Raw genomic sequence first — 25011 nt, 5'->3', positions numbered from 1 at the left:
TGCAAGCGGAACAGCTACCGGCCCGGGTACGCCGCAGGAGCCATTGGATTGCATAGACATCTAGCCAGGATGCCGATTCGACTTATGCAGAGCGGCTTGGATGATGGGAATGAAACGCCTGCATAAGATGATGCGTGCCTTCTGCGCTCCGAGGAATTTCGTCGATACCGAGCAGTGCGACGATCCATGTCAGACTCGTATCTCCCCGCACGCCAGTCAGCGGCATCTTCGCCCTCGCTGGGCTGCACAGTCTGTGTCTTGGTGCCAGTCCTGCCGTAGTTGCAGCTGTGCGCTTTCGTTTGAAACTCGCCAGCACTTGTCCAGTGTGTCATGTTTCCTGCATATGCATGCTTATCGGTAGATTCTCATGTCGCTGTCGTAAGGTTCCTGCGTTGCGCAACCTTCCACGGCGCTGTTGATCTGTCTGACAATTTGCTGCTGAACCAAGTGAGTACCTCCACATGGTGTCACATCGGACAAGGAGGCATATTGAAGACTGATTTGGCCTGAACGAGGCAACATGCTCGAGGGTAAGTTCTAACAAAGTCACACTGTGAGAGACTATAGTTGACATAGTGGTCCTCCGTCTCTGGCAGCTGTACGCTGATGAAAGCTGTGCCCATTTGACACCTGTCAACTCGCAAACGCGACGGTGTTTGGTAAGCATCTATGCAATTAAACCTCCGTACCCCCAACGCATGTGTCCAAAGCCAAAACACACGAGGTACGCGTGCAACACTCCACAATCCGCCGACCCCAGCATCGGCACCCTCCGCGATACAGATCTCCTGGACTCGCCTGGACCTCATGTCGTGTCACCCACCCTTATCTGGAGTTCCTTCCTGCGTCAGACGTGTCAGCCACTTGTTACGCGGTACCTCAGCTCACGCCCAAGTACGCCTGCATGCACTGCGATCGACATGTCTGGAGTAGAAAGGGATTAAGATGAACATTCATTCGTAAGCCCACGCCGGAGATCGGACAGGGGTTGAGAGGCAGAGCTATCTTCGCCATTTGGTATCGTACACCGCCTCACCGAGAACACGACGCAACACCAGACTTTCTATGCCCGGCTGCGATTCTGCTCGCGCAGGAACACTTCTACATTCTGGTCCTTGGCCGCGTCGATTTGTGAGTCCAGCTGTTGCTCTGCAGGGCTCTTGGTATGTGTGGGTTCGACAATTTCCTCCTTCTTCTCTGCGTTGCCTGACACCGCGCCGGTCACAGCACCGGCCACAGAAGTGACTGTTGAGGCAACGTATCCTGAGGCCTGAGCAGCTGCGTTCTGTGCCTGCTCGAGATAGCCTGGCGCAGGGGGCTCTTCGCGCTCGGGGAGTGGTATTTGTTTTGGCGCCTGGCCGACTGTGTTGGGTTCCATCGTCACTGTCTTATCACCGTAGCCATGATCCTTTACAGCAGCATCTGGTGTACCCTCTGCAAGTTGGCCTGACGCATGTGTCTTGTCTTGTTGTTCGAAGCGCGCTTCTGAAGTACCCTCGCGGATAGGCAGTGCTGTCTGTGCAGGGGTAGACGAAGGTGCTGTGCTGGCTACGGCCACGTTCGGCGTTTGGTTTGTTTCAGATAGGGCTGGTGAGTCTGAGGGAGGAGACTGGTCGGCGACCGAGTCTTCTACATCTGGAGGGTGAGTGGCAGTGCCAACAGTCGTGAGTGGATCGCCGAGCTCATGCGCTGGCGTGTTGACCACAGGCTTCGTCCTGAATCCTACGGGCTTAGGTATAGTGAAGATGAGCTTTCGTCGAGGCTGGCCGTTCTCTCGACCTACTGCCCAGGCTTGCATGTCTCCGTCCGGACCCTTCTCCCACTTCACAGGCCCGGTAGGCAAGGTCTTCCTGCCGTTCTCCATGCTTGGGTTTTCCCACTTCATGGCAGCTTCGATTTCTGGATCCAAGTTTGGCATTTGGGTCCAACCGAACTCTAGTCCACCGCCATACTTTTTGGGAATGTTTTCGTGATCGATGTACTCGGAGAGAGTCGCGTAAACATTGGCTGGCGACAAGATGAAAATCTTGGAAACGGTGATCGGGTCGAACCAACGCTTGACCCAGCCCCAGACAGTGGGAAAGAAGCCAGGAGCGCCAACGATGAAGATACGGTCGAGCGTCTCGGGGTAGTGAGCTGTAGCCAGGACCGACGCGTCCTGCATGTGACTCTTGAGGTTCCAGAACTGCTTGAGCCCCACGTTGCTGATGTCGACAATGTTGTTGCTCTGCGAGATGGGGGTCTCAGGATGCGGCCGTGTGACCATGGAGCAAAAAGGAGTGACAAAACGAGTGAGCGATTCGTAGAGGGCGAACAGACGAAGGTTCTTCGTTGCGACCTTTGGTGAGGTGGTCTTTGCCTTGGCAAGGGCTTTCTCGTACGCGGAAATGTTCTTGGAATTCAAAGGTGCAACCTCGAATAGGTAGAGCGGAATGCCGCGCTTGTCGCGTCGGCCAAGCCATTGGGGATACTAGGCGCAGCTGTCAGATAGTGCTGCGCGTGCAGGGAAGAGGGGCAGCTACCAGCTGGCGCGTCTGCTCATACTCTTCGACCTCGATGGTCTCGAAGAGATCGTGGATATTCTGGTCCTTGCGCCAGTCCTCTGTATCCTTGAACTGCTTGAAGGCTTCCGATGCTACAAAGCGACGCGCGCGCAAGAATCGACTGCATATCGTTAGTGCTCCGCCGCGTGCACTTCAAAAGCAAGCGTACAGCATCGTCTCGTCGTCATGGCTGGCATCGGTTGTGTCTGTGCCGGGCGTGAAGTAGCCTTTTTCCTGCGCAAGCTTCTCAAATGCTTCCAACTGCGCCTGCTGGTTCTCTGTAAGATGGGCTAAATGCCCCGCAGGATACTGCATTGACTCGACTCTGCTGAGGTCCGCCATGATAATAGTGTGTCGTGTGGAAGGTTTCAGGGGAGTGAGGGTTGTCCAGGACGGCACGGCAGACGGACAGCGGTCAGATGTAAGTAATATTTCGCGTCATCGCGTCCAGCTATGAGCGCCCTGCGGCGGGTGACGGCATGTCTGCTAGCGCACAAGATCATATCGGCCCTGCGGCGTGCGGGATTCGCGACGCCGGGCGGTCCGGACCAAAAGAGGCCGTAATCCATGTGCTGCTGGGAATGCAGTGAGTGTACCTGAAGAAGCTCTGCCCGAGCGGAGGCCATTGTACAGTCCGGGAGTCAAACGTAAATTCGAGATCCGGAACATCCGGCAACCATTTCTGTGTTCACGATATCTGCCCCGCGTCCGGGCCCCGCGCTAGCATCGCATTGTCTATCCACTCGCTCAGTGAGGCGGATGCTCAGGCAGCGCCTTTGCATTGAACCTGGGCTCGCCAGAGCAGGAACAGCTTACGTGAGACCGCAGGGTACATGGTGGTGTGCGCGCATGCCGTGTATCACAGCCATGGCGTACTCTCTGCTGTTCACGATAAGATCTAGACTAAATAAGCCCAAAGCGGAAAGGGGTCGCACACGCTGCTCGTTGATCATAAGGCGGCCTAATCGAACAATACTCACCAATGACTTGATCAGAAACTGGCGGTCTGGAATAGGCACTTGGCATTCTACGGGTTTGAGAGACCACGATAGAACTTAGTCGCAGGGGACATTCGCACCTTGCAGTGGCGTGAACTAGTGTAGGCTCGGTACGGTAAATCTACCTCGATAATACCAGTGTATACAAGCTGCAGTATATGGAGAGTCGAAACCGATTACTACCGTGTGAACACATCAAGCAATCTCCATTCGAGAGTCTAAGTACATACGGAAGGTCAGGTGGTCAACCGATTCTCGCCAATTCTCACGAAATTCCAGAAACCTCACAGGAAGCAATGAAGCGAACGATGCCACCGCAGAAGTACCAAACGGTTCCCTCACCAGGTTCTACGTTCCTCTGGAAGTAGGAAACAGCTGCTGTGAGTTACAAACGCGGAGAACCGCAGGCTACAATGCAGTCACGAGCGAGTAGCAAGGCAAGGAAAGCACACTTTGAAAGAGAACCCGAAATCAGTATGGCGCCCTCTGTAAGAGATAGCCTCTCGCCATAAGCGGGCATCAGTGCCAGCATCGGCCAGTTGAGCATGCCCAAACAGATGAGAGGCTGGATCGAATGCTTGCCTACAGCGCGACGAACCAAGATCCGACGATGCATATGCTTCTTCGCTTCCTTCCCAGCACACAAGCCTGGTTTGGCATGCAGAGACCCATGCGTGTGTGTGTCCTGACATAAAGTCGAGTGCTAGAATCGGAACACTATTCCCATCTCCACTTACCATTACCACTCAGTAAGAGACCAAAAAACTATCTTAACAGAGCACCCTACCTTTACCTGAGTGCGTCCAATGACTAGTGCCTGTCCTACCGCATATCCTTATATCAACGGCATCTTGGCTCCTTCTCTTCTGTCTTGCGTCAACGACTTCCAGCGCACCAATTCAAGCCGACAATGGTATCAGCCTTGAACAACGCCAACGATCTGATGGTTCAAGCTGCAGCGGTCGGTGTAGACGGTCTAGAAGGATTCGACGGCGGGACAAGCCTGTCAAGTGACGGCTGGTTGCAAAACCAGAGTAAGGTATGCAGGCGTTACTTGAAGCTTGACGATTTGTACTAACCCAGATAGCTTGAGCAACTCCACGAGCTTCGTGTGATGGCCTTGGGCAATGCGAAGATCATTTACGGCTCCGAGAAGTTCAAGTTCTACGGTCAGACCGTTCCTCGAGAACATATGTGAGCTTCTACTGACAAGCAGGCAGATGTGCTGGTAGCCTACAGCGAGCCAGACGCCAAGTTTGCTGCCATTCTGGTGTGCAGCTTTAACGAAGCCGCCAAGATTCTGCGCAAAGAGGTTGCTGGATGTCCGCTCGCAGCGACACGTGCCATTGTCTATGGCCTGCAGGTTGACACTGGTCTTCTTCTGAGTAAATGATGTTCCCAATATCCTTGCAGTTCACAAGTGCTGATGAATTGTAGGCAAGTACGACGTGGGCGACCAGCTATTCGGCCAACAGGGTGGCACTCCGCGAGAAGGCATCTTCGATCTCTACGAGTGGAAACGCGCAGTCAGCGACCCAGCACAAGACCAGGACGATACATCAAGTCTTCTCCGTGGCAACTTCCCAGCACCTGCAGGCCCTCGAAATGAGAGGTACCCGCCTAAGCGTATGCGCCGGGACACTGACATGGGGGGTTTCCGGGATCGAGATTTCGACTCACGTGGATCAGAGGGCAGGCTCAGGTACGATGAGTAGAGCAGGGACTCTGTGATGGTATATGATGCAAAACACGACAGGTTTTGAATTCTTTGAACACTGAACGGAAGAATGACTGAGGCTGCTCAAGAGTCAATAGTGAACGGACGAAGATATTTCAAGAACGGTATCTTAGGCTGGCGTTCCGGGAAGAAGATGGTTGAAGAAAACCGTCAATCGCAATAGAACTTCTTGAAAACCGCGCAACGATGATTTGGAAATTAAAAGAACGTTGCCGAGGTGAGCGTTGGAAAGTATGATAGAAACGACACGTGACACCGTGACGCGACTTACAGGCGGTCAAAGCGCTCGGATAACGTCATGGACGTAGACGCGCCGAGAGCAGCAGCATTCAAATGACCACACCCACCTGTCAGTCATGGACAGTCCGTCGAAGCGCCGAAAGAAGAATGATGGATCATCAAGCAAGCCAGTACGCAAAATAGACTTCTTCTTCGCCAAACAGAACGCCAAAGCTGCGGCTGACATACCTGACGCGACAACCACCGATGACCTGGATGTGTCCCTTGCTATAGACCCATCCAATTTGACAGACGAAGAGTATGCCAGAAAGCTCCAGGAGGAATGGGACAAGGAAGCTCAAGGCGTGTCTCAGAGACAAGAAGAGCGCCTGAAGGAAGAGGAGCTGTCAAGCTCGAATGAGCTATACAGAGATCCTAGCCCTCCAACCAAGGCCAAGGCAAATAGTAGTAGTCTCAAAGTTGAAGGAGAAGGTTCCTCTACGAGAGCTACAATCGAATCTGCGGCGTCAACACCAAAACCGAACACCCTCTCGCTACAATCTACCGCAACCGAAGAAGACACTATCACCGCGAGCATACCCTTCGATCAGAGTCCACTTGAATTCGAGCCTCCGAACTATATACCAGACTTGCAGAGACACTGGACTGTGGACGGTGGGCGCGCGACATATGCGCTGCTGACACGGTGCTTCGTCTTGATCAATAGCACGACTAGTCGCATAAAGATCGTCGACACGCTCGTTAATCTTCTACGGACCATCATAGAAAGCGATCCGGAAAGCTTGTTACCGGCAGTATGGCTGGCAACAAACTCGATATCACCCCCATACATCGATCTCGAGCTGGGGCTTGGTGGCTCAGCAATCTCAAAGGCGCTGAAGAAGGTCTGCGGACTGGACAACGCAGGACTCAGGACGCTCAACAATAAGTACGGCGACGCAGGGGACGTAGCATTCGAGGCAAAGAAACGACAGTCCTTCACGCTACGCAAACCAAAGCCCTTGACCATTAAGAGTGTCTTCGATGCTCTCGTCAAGATTGCGAACAGTAAGGGAAATGGTAGCGTGGAGGTCAAACAGAGGATTGTTGAGAGACTTATGCAAGATTCACGAGGCGCAGAAGAAAGCCGGTATATCGTCCGAACGCTAGTGCAACATCTGAGAATCGGTGCAGTGAAGACGACAATGCTCATTGCGTTGTCGCGCGCGTTTTTGCTATCAAGACCGCCCAACGCCGATTTCGAGACACGCGCCCCGAAAGACCTTGCTAACCTGAGGAAGGAAGACCTTGCTGAAATTTATAGCAGGAATGAAGAGATCGTAAAGGCGTCCTTTGCTAGAAGACCAAACTACAATGATCTGATACCAGCACTGTTAGAAATTGGCGTAGGTGACGAGCTATTGCTACGCTGTGGCCTATCTATGCATATCCCACTCAGGCCAATGCTGGGAAGCATCACACGCGATCTAGGTGAGATGCTTACGAAACTACAAGGACGAGACTTTAGCTGCGAATACAAGTATGACGGACAGAGAGCTCAAGTCCATTGCGACGACAAGGGCAAGGTGACAATCTTCTCGAGACACCTGGAAGTCATGACGGACAAGTACCCGGATCTGGTTGCTCTAGTACCGAAGATTAGAGGCGAGGGTGTGTCAAGCTTCATCCTAGAGGGCGAGGTCGTGGCTGTGGATCGTGAATCCGGCGAACTCAAGACCTTCCAAACGCTTGCCAACCGCGCTCGAAAGGACGTTCTTATCGGCGCTGTAACAATCGACGTCTGCCTTTTTGCCTTCGACCTGATGTATCTGAACGGCGAAGAGCTTCTCAGTCGCCCGTTCCGGGAGAGGAGGGATATGCTGCGCAGTCTCTTTGTCGAAATACCGCACCACTTTACCTGGGTCAAGAGCCTGGACGCCACATCTGCCGACACAGAAATCGTGTCCGATTTCTTCAAAAGCGCACTCGAGCTGAAGTGCGAAGGTATTATGGTCAAGGTCCTCGATAATCTCCCAAATCCTGACCTCCTCGACGACCTCAACGAAGATGGCACTCCCTCTCTCCCACCCACCCCCAAAAAGAAGAAACCGACAAAGCCCAAAGGCAAAACCCCCGCTGTCGACCCAACACCAGACCCCAGCGAGCCCAAAAAGCCCGGCCGCCGCAAAGCGCTCCTCTCTACATACGAGCCTGACAAACGCCTCGACTCGTGGCTCAAAGTGAAAAAAGACTACTCCACTACCTCCGAAACTCTTGACCTCATCCCCATCGCCGCATTCCACGGCTCCGGCCGTAAAGCAGCATGGTGGTCTCCAATCCTGCTCGCCATCCGCAACGAAGCAAACGGCACTTTGGATGCCGTCACAAAATGCATGTCTGGCTTCACCGACTCATTCTACAAAGCAAATCGTGCCAAATACGACCCTGATGATCCAGATTGCACGACCGTGCTGGGTGGTAAACCGCACTACGTTGAGTATAATGGCGGCGCGGGGTGGCCGGCAGTCTGGTTCGAACCGCAGGAAGTTTGGGAGGTGGCATTTGCAGATTTGACGTTGAGTCCGACATACACAGCGGCGATCGGGCTGGTAAGCGAGGAGAGGGGGTTGAGTACAAGATTTCCGCGGTTTTTGAGAGTGAGGGACGACAAAGGGATTGAGGAGGCGACTGAGGCCGAGGAACTTGCGGTGCTATATCGAAAACAAGAGGCGAGACCGGTGAAAGACGAAGCCAAAGAGATAGAGGATGAAGATGTGTAGTAAACAACCAACGGATTTGAAGTTTGCTATGCTGGGGTGCCGGGCTTCGTCTCATCTTACTATATCGATATGTTGTTATGCTGTTTCATGTTTTTCTCACCGCATCCATTTCACCTGTTTACTAGCAGCGTGATCATTCCCAGACCACCAAAGTGGCACTCGCCTTGCAGGATAAGCGGTGGACTCAGGATGTGAGGCATGTACACCACCACCCAGCAGCCAAGTACCTAGGGAAAGTACAAAAAAAGTTTACAACATACTTTGGTGCCTACGATGTAGGTGATAGTTAAGCAACCCAAATCTTAGCTATAAGAAGCACGATAGCTGCATTTCTATGTTGACGTTGATCAGCTTGAAGGTTATCCGCCGTTTCTCCCGAGAGTGGTACATATGCAGTATAATAATGACTGGAACCGCCAGTCGCCGTGCAAAAGAATCCTCGACCGTTGATACCTTAGTATGAGCCTAGGCTAACATCGAATTTAGGTTTGGCGGAAGAACCAAGAAAACGCGATTCCTGCGTTCTACATGTACAGGGATAATTCATCCGACAGTTGGCTCACGGGTGTTCATTGGGAGTTTGGCCAATCCTGAACAGCTGCAACGCCCTCCTGGCGCTTCTGACCTACTAGGTACATGCCGCGCCAGCACACTGTATCAGCCCGACACTGACTCCCCTACCTACATGTATGTCGTTCCCAGGAACCCGGCTGCACATCTGCACGCTGACAGAAGCGGAGCCAATGATTAATCATGCGCCCTAACCCCACAGCATCAGCGCCCTTCAGTTTTTCGGGAATCCGCATTCAACCCCCGCAGCTACGACACTGTCGTCATGATAGGTATTCTAATTGGATAGCCCACAGCAGCGATTTCCGCTACGTCGAATGTCCTGCTCACCCCACCGGCTAAATGGGATGAACAGCCGTAGCTGGTCGGCATATCGATACATGCTGCACTCTATACGTGCTTATATCTTGGCTTCAACCTCCATGTTCTAAACATCCCTTGGACGATACTTTCATTCTGCGACAAGTGACGCCACAGTACAATATGACAGACGCGGAACAACAATATCAGCTCACGCAAGAGCAAATCGACTTCTTCTTAGAAAATGGCTGGCTTAAGCTGAGCAACTGCTTCACAAAGCAGCAAGCAGACGATTTGCAGTCCACATTGTGGACTCGTTTGGGCATGGATCCAAATGACAAATCGACGTGGTCCGTCTTAGTCCTTCGCTGCCTTGTGTATAAACGTAACGACTCACAATTCAAAGGCATACCGAACGCATCAACATGCCGCACTGGAAAGAGTTCCAAGTTGCCGACTTCGCACCTCGTGCATGGGGCGGGATCTGCGGGCTACTAGGTGGCTCGCATAAAATCGACATCGACTCCGAAGTCTCTCTATGGAAAGACAGCTTCATAGTGAACCTTGGGACACCGCAGAAGCACAACAAGCTCGTCAAGCCACAAGATCTGGATAATTGGCACGTCGATGGCGATTTCTTTGTGCACTACCTCGACTCGCCCGAGCAGGCGCTCCTGGTCATTCCGCTGTGGACAGACATTGTGCCCGGTGGCGGTGGCACGATGATTTGCCCTGCTGCTATTTCGCATATTGCTAAACATTTGTATGAGAATCCCGAGGGTGTGACGCCACGGATGACTCCGCGGCGCGATTACAACGAGGCTGTGCCGGAGCAGGGTCTCACTTGGTATATCGATCTTGCAAAGACGATGTCGGATGAGTCATTTGTGGAGGTTACTGGTGTTGTAGGGGACGTGTTCTTGTTGCATCCGATGATGTTACACAGTGCGAGCAACAACATGCTTAGGAAGGTGAGGGTCATTACAAACCCTCCTGTGTCAGTCAAGGACCCGTTTGTCTTTGATAGAGAAGATGGAAATTATAGTGTGGTAGAGCGTAAGACTCTGCGGGCCTTGGGCAAGGATAAGCTGAAGGGCTGGAAGATTACAGCAGAGAGACAGCGGATAGTACCTGAGCGGGTTAAAGTCCAAGAGCGAATGAAAACAGAAGAGGAAGGGCGACTCAGGAAGCTGCGGGAGAACGGTACAAGCGTAGATGGCGCAAAGCAAGTACCTACCTCTGCTTAGTTGTGCCATGTACGAGCGAGAAGAGGAGCACATAGGTAGTTCGGACAAACCTATGCATACGTATTCTTTCGTCAGTATTGTCATGGCAGAGCACGTGAAGCTTTCTACAAGTGAGAAGCTCGGGAGCGTCTCGGTTCAACGTGGGAGCACGTGGAGCTTCCTACTAGTGGGCGTGTCTCACTTCAACGTGGGAGCACGCGACGACTAAGACGCTTCCGGGAGTCGGAGGTACTTCACCCGCCAGCCTTCTCGATTTCTTCGCAGGTATCGATATGAATTTCATTAACGTTTATTCTAGGGGTATCACAATAAGAGATAAAAATAGAACGAATAGACCTGCAACTATTGTAGCTTGGGAGCGACAAAGTTGGGTCTGCTCGCAGGCAATGTCCTTGTGCAGTCCTTCAAATCCTTCAGATTGGTGACGCCTGTCAAGCTCATCCTAATATAAGCCTTTGCGTAGTCTTCGTTCCAGTGCTTCTGGTCGCCAACAAAAGACTTCCACTCATCATTGACCTTTGGGTGGACGCTCAGCACCTTGTCGGAAGGAAGAACGAAAATCTTGCTGTTTGGTTTCGTCTCTTGATTGAGTGTATCATTGTAGAATTCCACATCCCACACGCCCAGAAGGAGTTAGTACAAGGATACAGAAGCAGGTGGTGGTTGTGGTGAACTTACCTGGGGTGGTGTCGAGCGGTTTCTCGGCTTGAGTTGTATCAACGAAGCGCTGCTTTGCTGTAGCGTGAGCACCAACGAGAGCAGCTAGATCGTGCGCAGAGAACCCCTTGGCTTGAAATAGTGCGATGAGATTATCTGCGCTGTCGTTGACGTCTGGTAGCAGGAACTTTGGTGCAGCCTGTGTCGCGTCTTTGCGGCCGACAAAGGTCCGGATACGAGGGCCCTTGGGGCAAGAGATAGTGGCATGATTGTGTGCGTACTGAACCAGATCGGCGTAGCCGACATTATACTTCTTCTGAACATTCTGGAGCACTCCGCGGATAGTCTGCAATCCGTTGTTCTCAGGTCGCCCTTCCTCGCCAAAGTTCATCAACAGGGAGCCATCGGCGCCGCCGTTGGGGGCGTTCTTGTCCCATGAACCGGCATCGTGGAAGCCAAAGCGTACTGCTGCGCGAGCGTTGTCGTTACATTGACCGTCGGCCTGTAAAAATAGGCTAGTGAGCTCTTTCGATACATCATACCCTTCTCAGTATGTCAGTTTTGTTCACCTATAGTTAGAAGCGAAGACAAACTTACAAGCACAGCAAGAGTCAACGGCAGACAAGCAAATAAGTGGCTTGTTGGTCTTATAGTCGTCGATACCAGATTTTGTACCAGCGAGGACATCCTTGATGAGTTGTGCGATCGGTGACAGGACGCCTTTCAACAAGTCATCGATGAGTCCCGGTGCTGCCTCGCGTTGTTCCACTGGACCGGCGAGAGCAAGGAATGTAAGCGAGAGAAGAGGCAATGCCAATAGAAGCTTGTGGAACATCTTGATTTGATGATGGATGGTTTTGAGGCTTACAGACTCTGTTCAGATTGTTGGTGTCCGATATGAAGCCAGAGTGGTTATACCTACTGAACGGGCATGATGCGTTACTTATACGTACTTCCAACGTCAAGGTCCCGCTTCGCCACACGGCACTCTGTCTCCCCGCATGGCCTCGGTCGATAATAGATATCTGATCTAGCGAGGCCAAGCTTTTCAGCTCGCTTTTCTAGTAACATGGCGGCCCAGGCTTTTTCCTTTTCAGATATAGACAGCTCGCCAAGGTCGCCGAAAAGCACCCGTCAGCCAACCAGGTGTAAGTCAATAGTCAGACTACGATCAATCGTCTACAGATGCGACTCCGGGATCCGCGCGTGTGCATGGGCTGGCCCATCTTGGCCATAGTCTAGGTACCCGAACATAAGATTCTCAACCCTATTGTCAACGAACGGCGAAAAGAAGGGTAAGGCTAGCCTGGTGACACGGCTGTCAGTAAGTTGATTGAGATGTATTCTAGAAGTCAAGGCTGATGGCTCATTGGCTCTAGGAGGTTAGGTTGGACCGAAATCGTGGAAGCGAGAAACAGGTACTGATGCTAATTCTCAGGCTTACCAACTGCAACACTCTGCCACTACATACAGGCAGGTACGAGTCAAGGTGCTTACAGGTGGAAACCGATGTGCATACTCGCCTTTCGTATTTCCAGCAGGGTGGCTTGCCCAACTTGTTAGACCTCGCTTAATCGCTTAAAACAGCATCATCCACAACGACGGCAGCCGCAGATCCAAGCCCTAGAATGCGACCGTGGCAACAGAAGCGGTAAAGCCTGATGATCCATTCCATATTCAGAAGACCCTTGTTGTCTAGCTCCGAATGGGACGGTTATAATTTGTACGTGCCATGGATCGCCAACGCGAGTCGCGTGTCTAGAAGGCGAAGGGATGTGCGGGGAGCCGCCAATGAGCTAATTTAGCTTCAGCCTCTCTTAAGTAGCGGTCACGCGTGGCTGCATATGCTGACAGCAATAGCTTAATCGGTTTGAAGAGAATCTGTTCTGCCACTCTTGCGGCCAAGGAAGGCCGTAATAGTGATGGCCTCTCTCTAACACGTTGCAGAATGAACGGCGGATCGAGGATGTGAGCCAGGTACACCACAAGACAGCAAAGTAGGGAAAATACTAAAAAACACTATAGAACACTTTGTTGTCTACAATATAGGTAACCTTTAAACAAATTTTTGCTTTAGGTATTATTGTAGCTGTAAGTTTGGTAACAAAATTGGCTAGCTTAAAGGTAGCTTATCTACCGTTTTTCCTGAACCCCGAGAGCCTCTCTCATGTGGTGCTACGGAATTCTCCTTCCATATGCATACTGCAAGTCAGGTACCAGAATCATGACATCTCTTTGCTAAAGATTTGTTAGTGATCCGAGCCTACTCGACGGCCCTGCTGAACGTCTTCTTCAAAATCGCTCCTTCTTGATGAAATGTCGCCGAGCACACGATACCAAGCGAACCTTATCGAACTCTACAAGGTACAAATCGATAATATTTTGCAGGCTTGGCGACCATTCATCTGAAACGAAGAATCGATAGCTTCACACTCTTACGAGAAGTTTATTGATGTATCAAATCTAAACGACGTCGACAGGTCCTGAGCACGATGAAGTAGGTTCAACGACAGGGTCCAACGTGGTCTGAACTCGAACAGCCTCATGCAATATCTGCTTGATGATTGGCAGATCTCTCTCGACATCCACCATCCAGTTGGATACCGCGAACCGGCATGCAGGCCTACCTTCCCAGCTTGTCCCGCTAACATAGACCTTCCTGCTTTCTTTGATTTTAGTGACCAACTGCTCGTTCAGGTCGCCGTCCTTCGCTCTGAAAAGCACTATGATGTAGATACTGCTCAGATACTCCTTCACAAAGCCCTCGGATCGAGGCAAGAGCTCAAGGTCCTCGCTTTCATGGATATACTCTGCAATTCCACGTGAAAGTGCAATCTGGCGTTCCAGCATTTCTCTGTATCCAGATTTCCCGTACGCAATGAGACTGGCGTACACCGGCAATGCTCGAAAGCGCCTTGAATTTTCCAACCCAATGTTGAGCGGACTCAGCACCCCATCTCTCGCTCCAGCCGCAAGATAGGCGGCGTTTGGGTTTTTGAAAACGCGTTCAGCCAGTGTATGGTGCCGAGAGAGAAAGAAACCACAGTCGTATGGAACATTGAGCAATTTATGCCCATCACCTGTGATACTGTCTGCGAGCTCAAGACCTGCTGCACATTCTTTGATAGCCTGGTATTGTGGAGAGGAGGGAAGAATGCGAGCAAGGATGCCGAAGGCGCCGTCAACATGTATCCAAGCGCCGTACATATCACACAGCTGCCGGATCGATTGCATTTCCTTAGAAGAAGAGGTTGCGAAAAGGCCAGTGTTCACCTCTGATGCGGAAATGGCTACAATACTTGCGACACCAGGCCGAGCAAGTCGTTTTTGGAGTTGGTCCATATCGAACTTATGCGGCGCACCTGGTTGACCGATCGCCTTGACGCAACTTCGACCTAGTCCGAGGATTGATGCTGCTTTGCTGAGGGAGGAGTGGGGAACAGTGGTCAGGATTTGAATTTTATCAATTCCAGCAAGACGCATAGCTTCCCCAAGGCCACATTCTCCAACGCTGACCTCGGCATCGGTGCGGTGTGCACTGGCTTCGGCAATTATGTACTCACGGCCGCATGCTAGACCGAGGATGTTTGATGCTGTGGCGCCAGTGGTAAAAGTGCGATGGGGCCATTGCGAAGGAGAGAAGTTCAGAAGAGAGCAGAGCAGAACGAGGGCACTGTCTTCTATCTCTGTCGCGATTGTCTCATTAGGTAGATGAACCTGGACATTCTGATCGAAATACGTGACGAGATTGTCAGCAAGAGAGGCTGCGGGTGTGCAGCCGCCCGTGACGAACCCGTAGTAATTTGCTGAGCGCGAAGAAGCGTTGAGTGCTGGTGCAAGGTCATCGGCCAGGTGACGGATCGCGTGTTCAAGACCAATGCCATCGTCTGATAGCTCACTTTTGAGACTTGCACGTGCTTCAGACAGGAGGTTCTGGGATGGAAGTACGTCTGCCGGCGGTGGCGAGGTGTGAAGACCAGCAATCGTTGTGTACAGAGTGTTGATCAGCCGCGACTCTGCAGCGCTCATTATCGATGGTGAAGCTACGTTCATTGGACTCATTCTGATAAGTCGAAGGAGTGCCAACACAATAGCCGAAAGATGTGTGCAATGCCGGCTTGCGAGAAGAAAAGGTGGACGAAGCAACTGAAGGACATATTTGATACGGAGTGACTACGACAACTGTGGCACAATCCCCGAGGGCGCCGGTTTGAGCGGCATGTCAGACAGTTTCTAGTCAAGCTTGAGACCGCACTCTCGCGAAGTACTGCCACTCTTCCTGATGAGGTGTGGGTCGTACTTCAGGCAAAGCGGGGCGGCAACAGTCACGTGCTAGCGTGATAGCACCTTCCTGGTCGACAACAACGCTAGAGTTGCCTATCATGCATAACGCCACCACAGCACTCACGACTTGGCGACCAGGCGCGTACGGACGCGTTGACGACATTCAAGGATCGCTGCAGCACCATGAAAGGCTCTGATGCCTCCTCAGAACAACTTTAAGAAGCATCTCAAGTGGCTGTTGGACGCGAAGCCTTTCGTCCCGCCTTCTATTCCGCTCGTTGCCTACAACCTCAACGACAACCCCAATCCCCACACACTCGCAGATGGACGTCCCGCTTTGAATGACGTCGCAATAGACAATGAGACAGCACCAGCTGGACAGCCCGCTACCGCGACCGCTTCTTTCGTACCGCCATCGCCACCACCCCGCGTCCTCGCTCGGACAAGGACGATCGACATACACAAACCGCCTGAGACCGAAGGGTTGGACGGTGCTATGGCAAGACTGCGCGCGACACCGAGCAATGGAAGGCCTAGACTTATGCTAGCGGGTGTACCACCATACACCTTGACCGCAGCCACCAGTAGACAGCAGCAGGCAGATGATAATGCGCATAGTCGTGTCTCTCAGGATGCTCGCAGCGATGCTGTTTGGGTCACTAGGGAGGGATCATCCAGTGCAGCCGAATCTTCAACGTTGCGCAAGCACCGTGTGCAGGTCTTCGATATGGAGGCGATCGACCTGACGGGTGACGATGCGGGACCTTCATCGCCTGTGCCGAATAGCCTTAGAAAGGGCAAAAAAAGGAAGAGCGATGAATACAGGGCGGATTTATTGCGAGGAAAATCGCCAAAGTCAATATTCAAAGCCCCGACACGCAGCCCAGACCTATCGATGGACGACTTTCCCGACATCGACGAGTTCGTCATAGCTCCAAACACCCCTATACCAGTCAGTCCACCTCCGCCATACTCGACCGTCGCGCTGAGCAAGGAACAGAAACAGCAAGAAGTGATTACGACAGACAGGGATGACGAGTCCGTGCGATCATCAGAGCATGAATTGCCAGTCGTGACAAGTCGCAAACGAAAGCCGCTAAGTCGCGTACCTTCTGAAACATCAGCCCCAGCACGCAAGGTTGGCAGGCAAGCACGAAGCCCTCCACCGACCACAAGAGCACCTGTAGTCGAATCTGCACGGACGCCTACGACTAGACGCGTCGGTCATGCCGTGTTGGACTCAGAGGACGAAGAAGAAGATTTTGGTGACTTAGATGTCATGGAGCTTGATCTTTTGCCCAAACCTACTCCCTCCAAACGCACACGCAAGCAGACTGCAAGCCGGAGTCCTACAAAACCCCCTACGCAGCTACAGTTGCCAATCCGGTCGCCAAGCAAGGATGTCCGGAGTCGAAGCCCCTGCGAAGACAAGCAATGTTCCATACCTACTCCAGATACAACACAGTCGCCTCGCAAGGATATACCATATCCGAAAACGTCGCAGTCTAGACCGCTTGCACAACCCGTGTTCTCTTCATCTGACATGACGAAGGAACAGAAGTTGAAAATACGCGAGGCCATCGGTTTTTTCCTAGAACCGAACGGCGATCGATATGTCCAGTCTGTAGCTGTGGCTTGGGAGAAAGCCAAAACAGCATTCGTGGAACAAGTCGGATTGGATGACCCAGATCCGCATGTCAAAGAGAATCTAGAACGCTTGCGACCCAAGAAGGCTGCTGTAGAGCAGCTGACAAGGTTGAAAGGACAATTCAATGAGGTTGCTACAAGACGGGATGTTATCAAGAGACAGGTCGAGGATGACGTGGAAAATGGCATTTACGAAGATGATTACGTAGCTCTCAGGACAATCTCCAAATCGCTCGAGGATGTTGAAGTACAGATACACCATTATCTCGGTGTTGCAGGCATTCAACGACCACAAGCAGTTGGTAAGGAGCCACGAAAGCCCGCCATCAAGGTTGAAGCTCGGCCTTACCACGTGGTCGTTCAGGCGACACAGGCGAGCCCTACTCGACGGAAGCAGAAGATTGTTGAGTCAGGGCCCAGTCATATTCCACAAACGCAATTTCCGAATCAACGGGTGTGGTCGCCTACTCGTCATATACGGTTCGCTTCGGACCAAGTCCCTCCAACCCAGTCCGCTAACAGGACGAGCACTAAAGCTCAGAACAAGACACACCAGCGACAGCCTCGTTCTGAACATGCCTCTACACGTGTATCCGTTGGAAATGATTCACATTACACGGCAGAAGATCTCGGGGATTACGACTTCAGCGATGGCGAGAACATGTTCACTGAACACATGGGTTTAGCCCCCGACACGGCAGTTGGACGCGTCGGTGATATCGATGAAGAAGATGATTTCGGAATGGATGATGATGAGGATCTACTTTACGAGATGGACAACGTGAACAACCAACAATCTGGTCGATTCGATTGGAGAGGGGACAGGGCAGACGTTGCAACGCAATCACGAGAAGTCCTCCGTGAAACGACAGTCAACACGCATCGACAACCCCAGCCATCTTCACCGAAACAATCGACTATCAGCTTGCCTGGTAAAGGGATGTCTGGTATGCACCACCAATGGTCGAAGGATGTCAAAGCAGCACTTCTTTGCAAATTCCATTTGAGAGGATTTCGACTTGGTCAGCTTGAAGCCATCAACGCGACACTGGCAGGAGAACACTGCTTTGTTCTCATGCCCACAGGAGGCGGGAAGTCTCTGTGCTATCAGTTACCTTCAATTATTCGCTCAGGGAAGACAAGTGGTGTGAGCATCGTAGTCTCACCTCTGCTGAGTCTGATGGAGGATCAGGTCCAGTCTGCCATGACTCGTTTCGGAGTTCAAGCTTGCCTCATCAATGGGCAAACACCCTCAGACGAGAAGAAGGTGATCATGGACTATCTGGAGAAAGAGAGCGATCCGGGGAAATTCATTCAACTTCTTTACGTCACCCCAGAGATGCTCAGCAAAAACCAGCGGATGATGAGTGCTTTCCAGCGATTGTACGACAGGGGGCATCTGGCTCGTATCGTCATCGACGAAGCGCATTGTGTCAGTCAGTGGGGCCATGACTTCCGTCCGGATTATAAAGCACTGGGCGACGTGGTTCGACAATTCCCTGGAGTACCGATCATGGCACTCACAGCCACAGCGACACAACTTGTACGCGCCGACGTGCGATCCAACCTCGGCATTGAGAATGGGCGGATGTTCTCTCAAAGCTTCAATCGACCCAATCTTTCATATGAGGTCTTGCCGAAGAGCAAGGGCATGGTCAAAGTCTTTGCAGATTTGATCAAAGAGAGATACCTCCGCAAGTCTGGAATAATCTACTGCTTATCTCGCAAGAATTGCGAAGATGTAGCAAAGAAACTGTCGGAACTGGGTGTTCGCGCATTCCATTACCACGCAGGCATGGGCGCTGAAGAGCGATCAGAGGTTCAAAAGAAGTGGCAAAGCAACCAGTATCATGTCATCGTTGCTACAATCGCCTTTGGTATGGGTATCGACAAGGCTGACGTTCGCTACGTTATTCACCATACCATGCCGAAGAGTTTGGAAGGTTACTACCAAGAGACCGGCCGTGCTGGACGTGATGGAAAGAGGTCTGAATGCTATCTATACTACCAGTTCGCTGATACGAGGATGCTTCGAAAGATGATCGACGAAGGCGATGGTAGTAAGGAGCAAAAGCAGAGACTTCACGATATGCTACGGACCGTGGTGCAATACTGCGAGAACAAGGCCGATTGCCGCCGCGCGCAGGTACTGGGCTACTTCAGCGAGCCTTTCGATCCCGCCAAATGCAACAAGACTTGCGACAATTGTCGATCGGACGCGTCCTTTGTTACCAAAGATCTGACTGCCTACGCTGCTATGGCTTTCAAGCTCGTCAGCAAGGTGCATGAAGACAACGTTACAATGCATCAATGTGTCGATGCTTTCCGGGGTGCCAAATCAGCTAAGATTAAGAAGAACGGTCTTGAGGAGTATGGTTGGGGTTATGGTGCTGACCTGGAGCGTGGTGATAACGAGCGAATATTCCAGTGTCTGCTGGAATCCACAGCCCTCAAAGAAAAGAGCATTGTCAACAAAGTCGGTTTTGCAACAAATTACCTTCATGTACGTTTTTCTTCTTCACACGTCAACAGTCACTGATGAACTTAGCCTGCCACCATTCGAAATGACTATGAGACCAAACGCAAACAACTTAAGCTACAGGTCCGAGCATCGCCTACGAAGGCTCACGTCAAAAAGAGACCTACAAAGAAGCAGCAAACGGATTATCCATCCACGAATGTTTCCTCGCCTGTCCGCACAACGAAGCGGAAGATACAAGACTATGCATATCAGCAACAGCACTCTGAAAGTGACAACGAGCACTTCGCAAAGCCGCGACATGCCACACGTGATCAGAAGAGTCGTAGTCGTCATCCTGAGAACTTCAATGACGAGTTCGCGCAGGTGCGTGTTGCGAAACCGCTGCGTACGGCCAAACCGACCAAGGGTCTGGGCAAGCCTATCACTGAGGATCAAAGAATGGTTGGCCTTGACGAGATGCAGCAAGACGTGTTGCATGACTTCCTCAATGGCGCGAAGAAATTGAGACAGGATCTCATGACAAACAACGGCCATCGCCAGCCGATCTTCTCAGACACGGTCCTTCGAGAGATGGGTCTTTGTTTACCCCCTGGCCTGGAAGACATGAAGGCCATACCCGGGATAAAGCCGGAGATGGTTGATCGATATGGTCGAAAATTCATGCTTTTAATCAACAACACGAGGGATATGTACGGTGGCATTGCTCCTGCTCCACGAAGTCACGCACCTCAGCGTGCTGACGACTTCTCGGGCGATGACTATGAGGAAGATGATGACGAGCAAGTCTATGATCCGAATCACCAGGAAGTCATCGATCTGTGCTTGGATAGCGATGATGATATCCCACCAGCCGTTGAGGAATCTGAGAGCGACTACTCGTACGGCGAGAGCGAAGACGACGAGTCTTTACGCAGAAGTCACCACTTCACACAGCCAATTGATCCAGAGGTTGAGGAATTCAATAACAGGCTGACCCAGACTATGAATGCAAATGCAGCAAATTCCAAGGCCATAGCATCCAGGCGAGTTCCCAGAGCTCCATCGTCTGGATCGAAGAAAAGAGCCTTCTCAAGAAAATCTGGTGGGAGCTTTGGCAAAGGAAGCTTCTCAGGGGTAAGGAAACGAGCTTCTTCTAAAGCCACAGGCACCAAAGCGGCTGCTGCATCAAGAAGTGCCGCTAGTGGAGCACCCCATAGAGCCGGCACAGGGGCAAGGGCAGGGGGTGCGGGAGCGGCAGGTGGAGGTGGAGGAAATGGATGGAGCGCAATTATGGGCATGCCCACTTGAGCACTCTCGTCAGTATATACAAGCGGAGAAACCCGTTGCATTGAATCTTTTGGCGTCTTAATTGGCACCGACGGCATGCACGATCGAAACGCATTCTTGACACGCACGCACGCCACACTTACATATAACTTTGTTGGCACAATCAAGTCCGGTGGGTATTCTTATCTGGGGCAGCCATGTCATCTATACGAATCATTTAGGTACATATACAATATGTCTTGCTAGTTCTGATCACTTTCGTCTGATGTTCTCCTGACAGGCATTAACTTCTACGATTTTGCTCGGACAGTGATATCTTAAACTGCTCTAGTCGCAGCGTGCGTTATGATAGGGGACTTTATCCATGGACAACTGCAATAGCACATATTAATGTGACCGTGCCAGAGCACATATGAGCGTGTGTGCACCCACTCGGCAACGTTGTTGAAACTCGCTCTTCTCAGCAGCCACCACCATCTCACTGACAAATGTTTGTTGACCGGGAATTAGACATTGTTATGAAAACGGTTGATCCAGTGTAGGTGGAAGTTAGAAGCGCCCAGGCACAGCGCATCTGAGGTAAGCTTACTCTTCTGTCGTCGTGCGACATCGGTACTGGTCACTGCCTGATATGATACATCCGCGTGTAAGCAATAGACCTGCGTTGGCCTATGGTGTTGCTATTCGCTAACAGTTCCCCGCAGCAATCAGACCGTCATTGCGCTTAAATTCTCCAGATATCATAGTCAGGTGCTAACTAGTCTAAGCATGATCTTGCAACCTGAAATTTGTATCAGCCGCTTCGCAGCGACCAAATGCCGATTCCTGCCTTCTCCTCCTATGCCATACTCCTTGGCTGGCCGTCTGAAGGACCTTGAGTGTACCTGAGCATTCTGAATTATGTCATGACCTACCCCAGCTTCCCATCTGTTGATAGGTGTGGGCATTGCAACCAACTACTCAAGGGTCCCGTAGGTGCAGTGTTAATCACGATGATCTGAGGCCCACATGCTGCTCTTTCCCTGTGATTTGTCCAACGCAATCGTCGAACATGCCCTGCGATGTCCACTTCGGGAAAGCGAGGCTTTCAGTTCCATACAGCGTCACGGTTCTCAATTGCTTGGGGTGTTGGCAGCTCTGTCGAAGGCACCTCATTAAATGGAACGGATACGGGAGAAATTGATGGTGTAACAAAGGTACGCAAAAGTATGTACAAGGCGGTTTCTACCATGCGGTAGAGCTGGTGTATTAGGTGCTCGACAATACCACATGTGTTTCCTATACACTTGATCGTGCACGACTGGGTGTCAACATGAAGCCGAACACCGGCCCCGCCTCTTCAATCGTGCCATCAATTGAAACTTTGATACTGGTCATCGAGACCCGAGGGTTACATTGGTGATTGTGAAGAACTGGGAAGCCTTGGATGATTAAGAACGCCCTGACAACTCATTCGCAGATATCTCGGTAGCAGGAAGGAGGAGCAAACGTGAATACTAAGCCTGTTATTGCTTCTGTCCAGTATATGTGTAAGCACCCTGGCATCTACAAGTTAGGGTCTCCGCTGCGCGGCATTTGCAGAAGTACCTCACCTGATGTATTCAGGGTCTAGTGAAAGAATAAGCTGTTGTGGTAGGGATCGAGATTTGACTCAAAACATGTCCAAAGTCCGAATCATAGCCGGTCTAACAGGATTGTGGGGCGCCAGCATGTGGTTCTAACCCTATTTCAAAAGGAGGGTGGGAGTCATATCCACTGCATCCTCGTGGATGCGAGGCTGTCAAGTACCCAGATGAGATATTGCTGATTAACAAGAGAGTTTTGCAGACAATGTCAATCTGAACGCCTAGTAGAAAATCGTAGGGCTAACAGTGCCATATTATTGCTGCTGGCCATAGAGCAGGAACTATCTGTGATCTTGGCCTGTCTGAGCTCTCTGCCAAAAATGGTCAAAAAGTGAACATGTGTCTAGTACCTAGGTAGAAATGGTGGGCGAACGAGTGTTCTCGGACATCCACGGTCAGCGTAATTCCTCGTTTCTTCGCTAATGCTTTGCCCATTATGGTTAAGTGTAAGCCAACAATTTCGGTCTATGCCGTATGAAGAATGCCATTGGCAAAGACATCGAACGACCGGTCAAAAATCGGCAATGGCTTCGGAGAGTCGGCAACTCAGTGAGCCTCGAATGCAGGGCGACTTAGGTGCTCAAAACGATCATCGAAAAGGAAGTTTTCGATATTTGGTTCGATGCCAGGTCGTCGCTGGTGTGTTCATGTGCGACAACTAGCCACGTTTGGAACCATGGTATTCGTCAAATTATAGTGTTACTGGCATTTCAAAGCCACCTATGTCATGGTTCGAAACTGAGGCTCAACGTCTATCACGAAGACTATGTACTCTTCCTCATCGTCAGTGGTCTCGAACATCTTGGTGTTGCGTAGCGTCAATCCAAATCGCCCAAGCTGTGGTCTATCCGAGAATATGGTTGCACAGCAGGGATCCCACATCCGGCTATGGAGCAAACGGGACGATCATCTGGCACGAGGGTGGGTTAGAGAAGCATTGCAGCGTGGGATTTCTTTGGGCAAGACTGCAGGTGCGCTGACAAATTTGTCATCTGGGAAAGTGTTGATAGTGGATTCAATTTTACTTGCGATCGAGATAGCTCTGCATGAATGCGATCACTGGAATGATGTTTTGGAGTCATAAACAGCCCTAAACAGTAGGTTCGGCCGAGGCTGGTGAGCGGACAATGACTTAGCGGTACACATAGAAGTTGTTGGGTAATACCGTAGTAATCACGAGCATACACTACACACGCGACGCCGATAGTTAGCTGCCGTACCAAGATGCCGTGGACATGTATCCAAAAGCACACGGTCAAGTCCTTGTATTCTTTGCTGTCTTCGAGCGCCTAGTGTGGGGATGTTGCACCCGACGCACTGTGACGTGAATAGAACGTTTCTAGAACTCAGAAGCCTGCATGCTTCGGTGAAGCTTTTCAGCCCTATGATAGCTGAGTGGGTCTGCTGTGGATCGTCCATATTGGTGCGGCATCCTTTTTGATGTCTCTGGGCGTTGATGCTCACGGTGAGATGTGGATATGTGCTCGAGTCGATTGGAACGGCAAGAATCAAAGGAGGCATGCGTGCGAGAGCGATAGAAATGCGCTACTATCTATTAAGTTTTCACAATTTCTTCTTGCTCAAAACATCGAATTAGCGGGTGTTAGTGTACGTCATGCTAAAGCTTCGCAGAGAGGCTGAATTTCAGTACTGATTACCTCCGTGACGAACGGACTCATCTGAGAGAGCCTAGAGCACAGGCGATGACTACTTCGCTGTCCAAAACCCCATGGCAAGATGCCAGAGCACGTAAGTTGCTTCAGCACATGAACACCTAGGAACGGCATTCGGGATCGTTCACGACGCGAGCCAGGGCTTGACGGAACGGAAGCGGGTGGTCCGACCGCCGAGCCTATGAGAGAACGGAGCCCCGAGTCTTTTCGTCCCTGCGCCCAGAACCGCGGAAATTCTTAGTGCTTAGCTGTAATATTTCGCTCTTCATGTACACGTCGTCCTGAGGCTGGTCAGGAGGTCTTGGGTCCTTTCGGAGTGACCCAGGGATCAGGTTGCTCTTTGGTGCCAGTCGATGTGTTCGCAGTGAAGTCCGTCGATATGATCGCTGGGGGGCCGGGGGGGGCCTGTTCCCATTGGCTCGGCCGTACTGCATTCTTGATTAACGGTCAAGATTGTGAGGCTGTGTCGCCAATTGGGGATAAAATGTCAGGAGGTGACTTTCCGCTGTTAGCCCCGCAGTCGACCAAGAACGTCTTACATGTGCCACGAGAATCGCGAATTAGAGGGTTTTTCGTACATCGTATTGGCATTGGCTTGGTCGCAACTTACGACCACCATTCCGGTCGCTCGGCACTCGGCACTGTCGTGCGCCGCGTGCGAGAATTTGGAGACAGCTCTCTACCGACAGTACAGAACGTGATATTAGCCACGTGGTACTCAAGGTCGATGTGCTCACCATGTGCTGGAAACGGCATCCCATTTCAACAGTTAGTACAGATATTTGGTTTATGCATTGCACGTTGAGACACGTTGGTGTCCAATTGTCAGTGAGGTAGCCCAACTCAACCAGGAAAGCCTGACACCCAAAGACTGGGATCGTCCATGGTCGTCCCATTGTGCACATTGTGTTGATGGCGGTTGTGACAAAGTGGAACGGGCCGTCTCGATGTGCGAATGAAGACGGTGTCAGAACGGAGTTAT

General features: G+C 51.4%; 7 protein-coding genes across 7 annotated transcripts; 4 read left to right on the top strand and 3 right to left on the bottom strand.

Moving 5' to 3' along the window:
* Positions 1 to 936: 936 nt before the first annotated feature.
* On the bottom strand, positions 937 to 3093 carry C7974DRAFT_146967 (CRAL-TRIO domain-containing protein). Its single transcript, XM_046135693.1, has 3 exons — positions 2713 to 3093; positions 2523 to 2664; positions 937 to 2470 (listed from the first exon to the last, which is right to left on the bottom strand). The coding sequence occupies exons 1-3, from the start codon at positions 2883 to 2885 to the stop codon at positions 1064 to 1066; spliced, it is 1722 nt and encodes a 573-aa protein (XP_045998926.1). The 5' UTR covers positions 2886 to 3093; the 3' UTR covers positions 937 to 1063.
* Positions 3094 to 4451: 1358 nt separating this feature from the next.
* C7974DRAFT_411172 (uncharacterized protein) lies at positions 4452 to 5256 on the top strand (the record flags this gene model as incomplete). The annotated part of the gene is made up of 4 exons (XM_046143533.1): positions 4452 to 4580; positions 4629 to 4710; positions 4762 to 4926; positions 4979 to 5256. The coding sequence occupies 4 exons, from the start codon at positions 4452 to 4454 to the stop codon at positions 5254 to 5256; spliced, it is 654 nt and encodes a 217-aa protein (XP_045998925.1).
* Positions 5257 to 5610: 354 nt separating this feature from the next.
* On the top strand, positions 5611 to 8574 carry C7974DRAFT_390069 (uncharacterized protein). The gene has a single exon (XM_046141438.1). The coding sequence runs from the start codon at positions 5636 to 5638 to the stop codon at positions 8276 to 8278; it is 2643 nt and encodes an 880-aa protein (XP_045998924.1). The 5' UTR covers positions 5611 to 5635; the 3' UTR covers positions 8279 to 8574.
* A 338-nt stretch (positions 8575 to 8912) lies between these two features.
* On the top strand, positions 8913 to 10478 carry C7974DRAFT_355486 (uncharacterized protein). The gene is made up of 3 exons (XM_046139575.1): positions 8913 to 8965; positions 9019 to 9498; positions 9555 to 10478. Exons 2-3 carry the CDS (start codon positions 9332 to 9334, stop codon positions 10393 to 10395), a joined length of 1008 nt encoding a protein of 335 aa, XP_045998923.1. The 5' UTR covers positions 8913 to 8965; positions 9019 to 9331; the 3' UTR covers positions 10396 to 10478.
* A 259-nt stretch (positions 10479 to 10737) lies between these two features.
* Positions 10738 to 11887, bottom strand: C7974DRAFT_432568 (ligninase LG6 precursor; the record flags this gene model as incomplete). The annotated part of the gene is made up of 3 exons (XM_046144862.1): positions 10738 to 10976; positions 11074 to 11595; positions 11650 to 11887. 3 exons carry the CDS (start codon positions 11885 to 11887, stop codon positions 10738 to 10740), a joined length of 999 nt encoding a protein of 332 aa, XP_045998922.1.
* Positions 11888 to 13077: 1190 nt separating this feature from the next.
* C7974DRAFT_390063 (pyridoxal-dependent decarboxylase) lies at positions 13078 to 15320 on the bottom strand. The gene has a single exon (XM_046141437.1). It carries the CDS (start codon positions 15112 to 15114, stop codon positions 13516 to 13518), a length of 1599 nt encoding a protein of 532 aa, XP_045998921.1. The 5' UTR covers positions 15115 to 15320; the 3' UTR covers positions 13078 to 13515.
* A 124-nt stretch (positions 15321 to 15444) lies between these two features.
* On the top strand, positions 15445 to 20752 carry C7974DRAFT_450700 (uncharacterized protein; the record flags this gene model as incomplete). The annotated part of the gene is made up of 2 exons (XM_046145752.1): positions 15445 to 19486; positions 19532 to 20752. Exons 1-2 carry the CDS (start codon positions 15533 to 15535, stop codon positions 20750 to 20752), a joined length of 5175 nt encoding a protein of 1724 aa, XP_045998920.1. The 5' UTR covers positions 15445 to 15532.
* Between the last annotated feature and the right edge of the window lie 4259 nt (positions 20753 to 25011).

Source organism: Boeremia exigua (genome assembly GCF_020726555.1).
Source record: "Boeremia exigua strain MPI-SDFR-AT-0100 chromosome Unknown C7974scaffold_4, whole genome shotgun sequence".
Lineage (NCBI taxonomy): Eukaryota > Fungi > Ascomycota > Dothideomycetes > Pleosporales > Didymellaceae > Boeremia > Boeremia exigua.
Note: the sequence above shows the minus strand (reverse complement) of the source record. Positions and strands in the feature narration are given on the sequence as shown.